Raw genomic sequence first — 11,771 nt, forward strand, 5'->3', positions numbered from 1 at the left:
TAAACAATGTCTCCATTCTATAGAACCAGAAGAGTTTAATGAACCAAAGACATGATCCAATACCCAGTTTACTTGTTTATGATTAACTTAAAGCATTCTCACAGCCTTTCAATAAAGATCTGGCACTGAGTCAAAAGTGGATAGGTCAAGAACACCACTGAAGAGAGTTCCCAAGCTCCTCCAAACTTCTTTAGAACAATATATCTAAGAGTGCTCTCTACTTTATCTCACTGAATAGAAATGCAACTGCAGGAGCTAAGCATCCGTTAGGCTGGTCTACTGCATTTGGATCACTTTACCAACCGTGTTGGAGTGCTGCCACACCAGAGTCTAGGTCTCTTCATCTGACTCCCATTGACTCAATGGCTCAGACAAGCTGCCAATAACAACAGCCGCTCCTCAAGAGCAGGCACGGAGGCTCCGTGCTAGCAGCTGAGACAAAGTTAAAAGCTCCAAGACGTCTGCAGAGAACATCGTACGAGTGTAACATAGCACATACCATAATCAGTGCTGAGGTGCTACTGAGCCATATGTCTCATGGATTTCTCTGACTGAGACCAAATAATTTGTTTTTACAAAAAAAATCACGTCAAATTAGGGCGGTATGGTTTTCAAATTCTGCTAAGGTTATCTGCTGTGTCATTTAAACTTGTGAAAATGAAGGTCATTTTGTGTAATTTTGAGGTGATCTGTTAAAATGTCCTTTTTTTGTCTATTTTTACCACAGCAACACAGTAGCAGAGAAACCTTGCAATAACATGTCATGAATGAGCTTGTGTAGGATGGAAAAAAAAATTGCATCATCATGATATAAGTGGGGTGTGATTCTACGTCTCACTCTCTCTTTTCCACTATCAGCAGAAACAGATCAGACGCAAGTGTATGGGTTCTGAACTGCTGTAAAGAGATAAGGGCTAAAAATAATCAAAATGTTCAGCAGAGAACTCTTGCTCTTCCCGTTCCCCTCGTTCTTACAGCTGCTGTAAAACCAAACATCCCGATTATTCATCCCACTTCCTCTCCTCCAAAACAATTTACACGGGACCGACTCAAAGAAGGGACCGGAAAAGCCCAACAATACAGATCCAAGACTTCCCCTTGTCCTGGGAGGAACGATCCACCACCATGCACAATATTAAAGCAAATGAGAAAAAAAAAAATCACTTATTGACATGTTTGAAAATTAGGCAGACACACATAGAAGTTTTTACTCGAGTCTACTGCATTTTTTGATGTAACATAACTGGAGCTCCCTGATTGATTGTGCAAATAGTGCCAAATATTAGAGATGTTGCTATGAAATGACAGTTTAAATGTGTGTAAACAGAAGACGGACTCTATTGAATTTGATGGTACATTTCCTTTGACTATTATACTTGGTGCAATAGGTTGCTTATTTGTATATCAGGTGTGGTTCCAGTTGAACATAACTATTAAACAAAGTTGTAACAATGGCAGGTGTCAAAACTGAAAAAGAATGAAAGGCTGTAGTGACTGACAGATTATAGCTTAACCCTCTCGCCCACACAAAGTCTTCAACATTAATTAAAAAAGAAAAATCCATGTCTGATTGCATGTATTGTCCGATTAAAATTTGTCTTCGAGTGGCGCTCGGGTTACTGCCATTCATCCTGTAGAGTCTTGTCTCCAGCAATACTTTTTTTTTTTTTTTTAAGAACTTAAAACTGTCATTCTCAGCTTAGGGCATATTGACAGAGTCTTTCAGTACGCTGTCCACTGGACATCATTTCAGGCAGCAGTTTCATTTAAAAACCAGAAAACCAAGGTGTTAACACAGACCCATTTATTCAAACTCAGTTTCATACATCTCAACAGCTCCTCCGGAATGAAATAGCATTCAGTCACGCTGCACGCAAGAAAAACACACAACCAAAACACACGTAGTGGTCCAAATCACAGCAGCATGAGGTAACAAATTTCTCCAGAGGCAGCTGATTGGAGGATTTTCCATAGTCCCTGGTAACAGGCTATGCTCATAAAACGTATAGGACTGTCTGGAGAGCAGTTTCCTCGGTCTAGGAGCTAGGGAATCTTCATACCACTCTTCCTAAGTAGATGGTATTGGGATATTTGTCTTTCAAAGATGGCCACTGCACAAAGAAGTAGTCAGCCAGGTGGTAAAGGATCTTCCCAGACATTGAGAGGGTCTCTACACGGCAGATACTCTCCACATAGATGATCAGGACCCTCTTAAGGCCGAGGACCCCGAGAAGCAATCCAGCTGCACACAGGGGCACACATGTACCTGGTCCATTACACAACACCTGTAGGACAAAAAAAAACAAAAAAAAAAAACAGAAGAAAAACATTCAATACAGCAACATGAGACTAGGACAATTTAAATTCACCCCACACCCATGTCAAGATTCCTTATTTTTACAGGACAAGAGATTTGCATAGATTGAGACAAGCAGAAATGCAGAGTTCAGAGGCAGAAATATAAGGAGAGTTGGGGAAAAGAGAGGTACAGGAAGGCATTCAGACTACTGTGGAACGAGGCCACTGAGTCTGGAGAATCCATCTCTCTCAGCCCTGACTACTGAGCAACCGTCTGGGTGAACATTAATGCTGGAAATTCCAGCTCCTCTGTCTGAAAACCAACTAAGACTTATCCCACACAAGGACACTGAATAATAACAATGGGTGCTCCACAATTTATGAAGGTGGGAAGTGCTCTGGCTGACAGCGGCGAATTCTTGAACTCTTTTGAGAATTTTAAAAGACTTTCAATCTGATCGCACTTCTAATCTAATCCTGATCAAATCTAAGCCTCTCAGGATTCACGTTTTAGGGTATATATCTATCGCTGAGATTTATAACACTGCCCAACTCCATGAACTGCGTTCCCCATAATGCTAGTGCATATTTGAACAATTAGCTGGGCTGGGCCCGCCTCCAAAATGAGTGCTCTGTCACTGAGATGCTGACACTTGACATGTTCCTGCAAGTTCAGTCTCAGGAACGCGGCTCTTGTCACCCAACTGAGAGAAGCTGACTCAAGCTCTGAAGGTGGCAGACTTATGTGCAGGGACCTAAGAGCATTTGCTCTGGGTACAGGCCAAATTGTGAAAAAAAGGTGCTTTACCAATCTGTCATCAAGAAGGTGTGAATTTGGAGGGACATAATGTGAGCCTTCAACACAGAATAAATCACTGACCTGAGATTTTGGCTTGGAGATTTTGTCTTTGTTTTCTGTCACCGGTCATTGTCAAGGTGTTTAGGCAGAGAGCTAGTTCACAAAACTGTGCTGGGAAAAGAAGTCTAGTCATTTCTTCTCAGCTTTCAAAGAAACATTATAACCTGATAAGCAACTGTTACAACCAGGCTTCTGACTCCAGCCAGCAAGTAATTTTTCTGGCCAGCCCCCCTCCCCTCCCCAAAAAACCCAAAACTGATCACTTACACCATGATTGCAACTCTAGCACTGTATCACTTGCAATTCTAGCACTGTATCACTTAGCCCCTTGACATCATCCTCATTTCTCATGACATCCTCTAGGAAAAAATGCAGTGTAATAAGGCTCTGGGTTTTCAGATTGGATCTCTTGAACATTTATAGTGTTGGAATCGCTCCTCTTTCCACCTCCTGCCCGGTGGAGAGGCATAAGTTCTAAAGCCCTGCTTTTTTTTTGCGGGGCTGCATTCGTAAACCTGACTGGAACATTCTTTTTGTGTTTCCTCCTGCCATGTCCACAGCTGGGGTTTCAGCCCAACCCAAACGCTCCTCTGGCCCCTTCCTGCACCACCCATTCAGCCGCCTTCTCACACGCTTCCACCAAGAATGAGCTGGTACAAAGACGCATGTAGGTGTGAACAGAACTGGACTAAATAAAAACACTTGAGCTAAAACACACTGACAAACAAGCTCATTCAAATACCAGCCTCGTAACATAACCAGACAAAAGATTTGGCTCCGATTCAAATACCCTGCGGCTATAAGCTACATACAGTAACTCTACCTTATCTGTCACTGATAAGACACATGCTGGAAATCATGCTTTCATCTACCACTATACTCACACACCGATACAACATGACTCTCCCTGTAGTTAACGTATGTGGGAAACTTAGTAGTATCTTAATGATTTGTCATCACTCTGCAAGCTGATAATTCAGCGCTGGCAAATTTCAATGAACAGATAGCATTTAAGTTTTTCTTGGGCTGAAGAACCAATAAAATAACATCAAGTTTCAGTTTTCCATTAACCAAAACATCACATTTCACAGTCATTGACATCACAGTGAGACACCTATGGCTCACTCACATCCAGACAGGCAGGGAAAGCTCAAGGTATGGATGATTCAGGAGGGGCGGAGTTTAGGCGTGTCCAATGATGTCATATCGTCTTAAAAACAGGTATCAAACGTTAATCAGGCAGCGTGGCACCAGGTAACTGTATATATGTCATCAGTTTGTGTCATTTCCTGCCTCACCCTTGCCAACTGGTTGAGTCAACACTTGCCTGACTAGACAGCAGGTGTTACGACCCGATAAAAAGCTGACAGGGTCTTATGCAAACTGCAGTTAAATGATAACATGCCAGACAATCCTTCGATTACTCTTGGATGGCTAACAGTTGGCTGGTTTCATGTGTCATGAAACTGTGGAAATGTTGTGTCTGAAAGGGGTAAAGTGTGGTGGTTTAAACCACACACAAATACTCTGATTTTTGTCAGCATAAGACATTGTAAACATAAACCTACCAAAAAATTCCACTTTTTCAATACCACAGGCTGTTTGTTATGATGAGGTACACTGAGCATGAGAAAAACAGACCCCAGGATAGAGTCCTGAAACTCATTATAAACCCCACAAATTGCAATTAATCAAAAATGAGCCCGTCATGAACTTTCACTCTCAACCACAGTCTAAGGATGAACCTTGTCTTTCTCTCTCTCTCTCTCTTCTTTCTTTCCCTCCCTCAGTGAAACATAGTGCGTTTGCACAGCTGGTTTACGTGGACGTCTATGAATTCAACTTTTCTATTATTATTATTTTTGACATCTGGAGACGTTTGGGGTCATATTACTGCTGAGATGTCACTGCAGTTTGGCTTAAACAGATGACAGGCTCAATAAAACACAGGGGAGTTTCAATTAAACCCTGTTTCTCAACGGTGAATTTGTGAAATAAATATTTCATGATCAGCAGAGGTGCGATACGGTGGGCATGTCGGTAGAAAGACTGATTATGTAAGAACTTTTTTTGTGGTTGTAACAAAACCCAAAACCAACATGTAAGAGAATCTTTGTGGAATCTCTGGGAACAACGTGCTTTCATATGCAGATTTTGACATGTTTAGTTAACCATCATTCTCCAAACTCTGGTTTAAGACATCCATCAGTCACTGAAAATATCTCATGAACGGAGAGAAGTCTCGTATTCCATATCGGAATCTTCCTTAAAACAACCAACAGCTCATTCCATTCCATTCTCTACAACTTCCTAATAAGGTTAAGATAAAACATATGGTGCCGTGGCAACTGGGGTGCACGTTCAAAGAAAAACAAACGTGAAAAAGCAAAGGCTCAGCTCAGCTCAGCAGTGGAGAGGAGCCACAAAGGAATGCCAAAGGGCCCAAAACGCTCCCTATGTGGCTCCCGAGCCACCGTAATTTGTTTTTGTTAATCATATGACTAGAGCCCGCTCCTGGACCCCGATTTTCCACACGAAGGAAGACGTTTTGGGCCTCAGAGTCAGAATCACTGACAGAGGAAAGGAGTAAATCAAATTCTTTGAACGAGGATCACAACTTTTTCCCTCGGCCCCGTTTGAGAAATTCAGTCAGCGTCTCTGAAAGACAGATAGCAGGAGCAGGCATTTTACCGACAGAGCGGAATGTTTCTCTGTTTGGGCTGATTCTCATTTCATACGCAAGTTATGAAGCTCATTAGAAAATAACCCCATAAAACCCATTTTATGTGAACTTAAAGTCATGAAACTCAGCAACTTGTCTACGAAATAAATTAATAAATTAAGTGCGTAGGCTACGACAATAATAACTTGGGAGGTAATAACACTTTAGAAAAAATAAAAAGGACTGTATACAGCCAATCATTCCATTACACATTCTCCAATGGAATTTTAGTCTCGGGGGGTGTAAAGTGCTTGTAAGAAAAAGGCTATTTTAGAGTAAGTCTAAGTTACGTAATTCACCTCCGTGATGGCCTTGGACCAACAGTAATGCTCAGTATTAGCTCCAGTCCATTGGCTTCACACAGAGCATCTCACACGGGGCTGGAGACTGTGGGGACACCATCAGACTCTTAGATTGCGCTGACACATCTGGGGGGGGTGGGGGTGGGGTGGGGAGTGGGGGAATGTAGGAATGAGGGGTGCTGTGATCTCACACAAATGTCCTTTTATGGCCAAACACATGGTTGAGAGACCACCCTCTCATTCTTCATGGCCGGACCCCCCATTTCCTTCGTATTCAGCCCGGGAATGCACCCCCTACGATGGGCCGTCTCTCTCTCACTCGCAGACATGCTCAAGTTTGGTAAAAACAAACACAAGGGATGAGCTCCCAGTCACACTCAAGAATGCACACTCAGAGTACAGGCCCACGCATCAGACCAGAGAGAAAAAGAGGGAGAGGGAGAGAGAGAGAGAGAGAGAGAGAGAGAGTTTGTGAGTGGGGTGGTATATAGCACTCCATAAAGGAAAGCCTCAGAGAGCATGTGTAAGCACTTATAAGGAAATAGGACTTCTGCAGCCAAAAATCAAAGCACTTCGAAATCAGTCCGTGTCCGAGAACAAGCTGGACTATGCTAAATCTGACATTCCTCAGATAAAATATGTCAAAATGTTTAAGCAGTTTTACAGCAGTAAGGTAAAGATTGAGGGCCTAGACATAACACAAGCTTATCAAATGAGAAACAGCATCCATAGAAGAGGGAAGAGTGCCAATAACTCCATGTGACAAAAAACCTTTAAATGTACAGAAGTATATCAAAAAGAAAAGCAACAATGTTTTCATTTCCACAACGCTCTGCCTAAGCACTCTCCCTTTTTCTAAATGGACTAAGCAGAAAGAAAGAGTGGAAAATGACGTGAGTGATGGGACAATAATTAGAGATTAGGGGTGGAATGGTCAGGCAGGCTCCCTGTGACATGTCAAATTTCTCCAGTCCTTCCCCACTGCTCTCTAAACCCTGGCTACGCTACGCTGGAGCCGCAGCACGCTTGCTTTGTCATGCTCCGCCTTTTCCCAGATCCGTCACCCTGGCGACAGAGAAACCCGATGCTGCTGAGCTCCTCCCTCGGTGAGAAGGCTCAGGCCAGCCTCACAGCTGGGCTGAGGAACCAGTCAGGTCCTGCCACATCCTGCAAACAAGACCCCGCTCTGTGGCCCCCACCATTACACAACAGAGGAGGGAAAGGAAGGGGCCCCAGTATGTCTGCTCACTCCTGCAGAAAGGCTTAAGTACTTTCCATCTCTCTCTCTCTCTCTCTCTCTCTCTCTCTCTCACTCTCTCTCATCACATAACTATCTTTCTCATACTGTGTATTTTTCTAATCAGTCTCTCTTTTTTGCCCAGTTGAAGACAAGGAGAAGAATACCAGAGCCTCTTACTGTTTAGATAGCAGATAGCCTCTGAAAGAAAAAGTGCCCCAGAAGTACGATAATCTTATCACTTAGTATGGGCAAGATGCTACTTTGTACAACTGAAACTCTTCCAGGCCAGTTAAATGGAACGTGAAACCTCAGAATGGTGTGTGTAATAATTACCAATGGAAGAATGCTGTGTGCTGTTAATTAGAAGGCCGGAAACCTCAAGGAAGTTTTAACAAGGTTTGCATAAGGTTTAAAAATCCTTTGTTACTCTGTCTAACCCTTTATTTCACGGCCAAATTAGTGAGAAGTAAAAGCTCTCCTATCTTTTACTGCAAAAGCGCAAAACCTGGATTAAAAAAAAAGAAAGCACGATTCCAAGAGGACATCTGAAATCTACATAAGGAGCATAATGGAAAGTTTAAGTTTCCAACAGTGAGACTGTACTTGAATTAATGTCTTTTATCCAGATGTTGTGTTAAGGGATGAGAATCCAAGACATGTAACAAAAGATCAAAGAAACATCCATAACGGTTTCATTTTTCTCTGAACTCATATTTAACAGAGACCAACTACTGCCTTATTTCAGTGTTGGACATTCAACAGAGTTCTATTGCCTTTAACACAACTGGCTTGTTGTGTAATAATGATTTCCATCATGGTGAAGCGTTTTCTGATGTGTTGGAATGTGGAACAGGATGTAAAAGCGACACACTGAGAAACGTCCAGAAGGAGACATGGAAACATACGTTGACCAGTGCGCTCCAGTCTGGTTGTTTGATACATCGTCTACGCCATACAAAATATCACGGCAGATCAGTCTACTCACAGGATATTAAATACAAATTGTATGACACAAGGTCATGATGCAAATTTCTTGACCAGAGCTTGATAGTGTTTCTAAGTTCACACGGAACAGCTAAAAATAGTGAAATTTGATCAGAACAAAATCCACGTACAAATCCGCCAGGATGAATGAATGCCTTTCATTCCCAAAATAGATATTGTACAACTTGGGAGACAAAAGTCATAAATACATTATGAGCGTTCTATTCCGGGGCACCTCAGGTTAAAGGCTGGGAATGGATTGTACGGGGGCGGTGTGAAGGATGTACAGTGGTCAAAAGTTTAATGAGTGTGTGAGAGATGACAGGGCAGAAAGAGACCTACCATGTCTGGCCTGAGTCTGAAGACTAGGGGGACAGAGTAGAGTAGAGCATAGAGAGTGCTGACGACTGAGGAACTCCACGACTGGCGCACTTCACGACTGCGAGGGATCCTATGGATCGTGAACTGAGATACGAGAAAACACGATAAATGGCGTGGTTTTTAGATACTGTTCTATATATTTAAGCTCTCGACTGACGGTGTGCAGCTAAAAGGGGAAGAGAACATCAGCACCAATCAAAAGGTGGGGATGAAACAATGAAACAAATATACAAATGAGAATATCATTTATTATTCATCGTTATGTGCCTTGTCAATTACCACTGAAACAATAAGGTTGCTTTTCTATTCAGAATTTAACATTTAAAAAGAATGAGATCCTGGTCGTTAAGTTAGGAGTTTTGTCAGTCAGTAGACAGGGAGAGTTTGCCTCCTGCTGGTTATTTATGCCCATTGCAACAGTGGCACTTGGAAAGGCAAAATTCACTATCAGCTTCGTAACAAGGGATCAGAAACTACAGGAGGGTCCTTCTACCTGTGATTGTGAATCACTTGTTTTCGAAACTTCAAAGGTACGAATCTTCTCCTCACTCATCTTGTCTGTGTCAGCTATGACATAGTGCCGCGGACCGTATGACTGAGACAAACTCCCCATTAGACGAATAATCTCTGTTGTGTGTCCCCCTGTTAAACAACACAACACAAAATTATGAGCAATAAACCTTTTTGTTTCAAAAATACATAAATACATAAATAAAATTCTGGAACTTGCTCTGTTCATATTAGTCATTTATTTTGTGTCCGCGTTTAAATAAACGGGTCATCAAACAGTTTCGAGTTTTCATTTTATTTTGTGATGCTTCCAAGTAGGCCAAACATAAGCAAGGACGTTCTTCACCTAAAATCAACCTATCGTTAGGGAATGTAAAGTGACAGAGACGGGACACAGAGATGTGACGACTCTTAAGCGCAGAGCATTCTGAAGCAAGTGCTCCATGTCGTGGAGCGGGAATACAAATTTGTCACATAACTTAGCCTACTGTCACACGTTCTAATTCTGTCACGAGTGCCACAATGGCACTGCACAATTTAGAATTTTGTAGTGTTTTGAATTTGTATGTGATAACTGAGGTTCTATCCACAATGACGTGGCACATCAGTTATTAATAGTTACTGTTACTGTAGTTACGTTCTGCCCTGCGATGAACTCGTGACCTGTCCAGGGGGGTTCCCCGCCTTTCGCCCAAAGAACACTGGGATAGAATCCAGCACCCCCCGACCCTAATTAGGACTAGCAGCTTAGAAATTGAATGAATGAATGAAGTTACTTTACGTTTTGAGTACATGAATTCATGTGATACATAATGTGTGGTCCGAAAACTTGTCTATGGCACATTCTGGCATTTCTCAATTAAAAATGGAAACCCTTCAAATCGTAGCCTAACTGAGCATCGACGACAAAACGCTATGTTCCAATGTTGGCACTCCTCGGTATAAGCTCAAACCGGCTGTTTGCGCAGATTTTTCCATTCTTGGAGGCCATTATGTTGTTCGATGCTACAGAACCTGTTAGTTAAGTTAGAATAAGTTTTACTGAACTAACATGTAGTCCAGTCCATATATAAAGTTCATCCTTACCTGATCCAGCAACCACAAGCATGGAAACGGACCCCTTCTTTCCAGGTCTGCATTCAGAACCAGTACCTAAGACTACATATAACCGTACGAGCAGGATTATTATAACGAGAGAAATCCCAGCTAATATTGACCACAACAGTAACATAGTAACAGCTGTTTAGATACCTTGCTGGCTAACATTAGCTAAACTATTTTGAGACAACGCTGTTCGCACTAACAGTCAGATTTACTCTTCCTGTAACCACAGGGTTAGGCTATTGCACATACTAAGCGCGTATTAAAATCGTAACATGATGGGACGAATAAAGAGTAAAAAATGGTTTATTCGAAGATTGGAAGCTGTCAATTCAGTTGCTAGCATAGTCAAGCCTTCAACTACGGAAAAATTACAACTACGGAAAGCGTGTTAGGTCAAGTAGTCTAAGAAACAGAATTGCATTTTTGACCAAAGGAGACGGGTTGACGTGCAGTAACTTACCATTGCATTGTAAAGATCAGAAACTTGTGAAGGCAGCTTGTACTGTCTTTTAGCTGTGCAAACATCATTTGGTGTTACCTCATACTGCAAATATTAGGAAGCATGAATAACTTGAAATGATATGCTATTTATTTAGCACAGCATGGTATTTCACAAAGATTTATGTATACTTCTGAGTGTATCTGTACATTTATAAATACATCTATAAGGATGTTATACATACATATTCATGGTATGTGTGTGCTTACATGGCAAAGCAGATTCTAGTCAATCTAAGCGCTTGGTGATTGTTTATCTCTGCTGTGTGTGTTGCCTTAAAATCAGTAGTCTTCTCAGTGCATAAACTAAGCTGTCTCTAGCAGTCTAGACGTTTTTTCCCTTCTCTGTCCTGCTATTATGGGAAAACTCTTCTTGCAGAAACCACTGCACAATAAATCACATTTCCAAATCAATTTGCATTTAAAAAAAGAAAGAAAAAAAGAAAGAAAAAAGCGAGAGTGGGAGTTAAGGAGTGTGTGGTCTGGAGGACAGTTAATAAATACTCTACACTACACACATTTCTATCACAAATTCAGCCCAACTCTGCCCCAGTCTGAGAGTTTCAACCACTCTCCTTATAAATTCAACCTCCCCACAAATGCAGACACATTAAAAATAAATCAACAGGTAAATAAATAAAAGTCTCTAGACAGCAAAAGGATTTACAGCTAAAATAGTTTTACAGTCTAATGTGTTTATGAATGAGAGGGACAGACAGGTAGTTCATATAACATTCTTCATCATCATCATCATCATCATCATCATCTTCTTCTTCTTCTTCTTCTACATCATCATCATCATCTTCTTCTTCTTCTTCTTCTTCTTCTTCTTCTTCTTCTTCTACTACTATCACTAGAACCATGTCCAAACAG

General features: G+C 41.6%; 1 protein-coding gene across 1 annotated transcript; it reads right to left on the bottom strand.

The window, feature by feature from the left end:
• Window positions 1-1,828: 1,828 nt before the first annotated feature.
• On the bottom strand, window positions 1,829-10,737 carry alg14 (ALG14 UDP-N-acetylglucosaminyltransferase subunit). The gene is made up of 4 exons (XM_030769586.1): window positions 10,383-10,737; window positions 9,280-9,428; window positions 8,748-8,870; window positions 1,829-2,285 (listed from the first exon to the last, which is right to left on the bottom strand). The coding sequence occupies exons 1-4, from the start codon at window positions 10,525-10,527 to the stop codon at window positions 2,055-2,057; spliced, it is 648 nt and encodes a 215-aa protein (XP_030625446.1). The 5' UTR covers window positions 10,528-10,737; the 3' UTR covers window positions 1,829-2,054.
• Between the last annotated feature and the right edge of the window lie 1,034 nt (window positions 10,738-11,771).

Source organism: Chanos chanos, chromosome 3 (assembly GCF_902362185.1).
Source record: "Chanos chanos chromosome 3, fChaCha1.1, whole genome shotgun sequence".
Classification (NCBI taxonomy): Eukaryota; Metazoa; Chordata; class Actinopteri; order Gonorynchiformes; family Chanidae; genus Chanos; species Chanos chanos.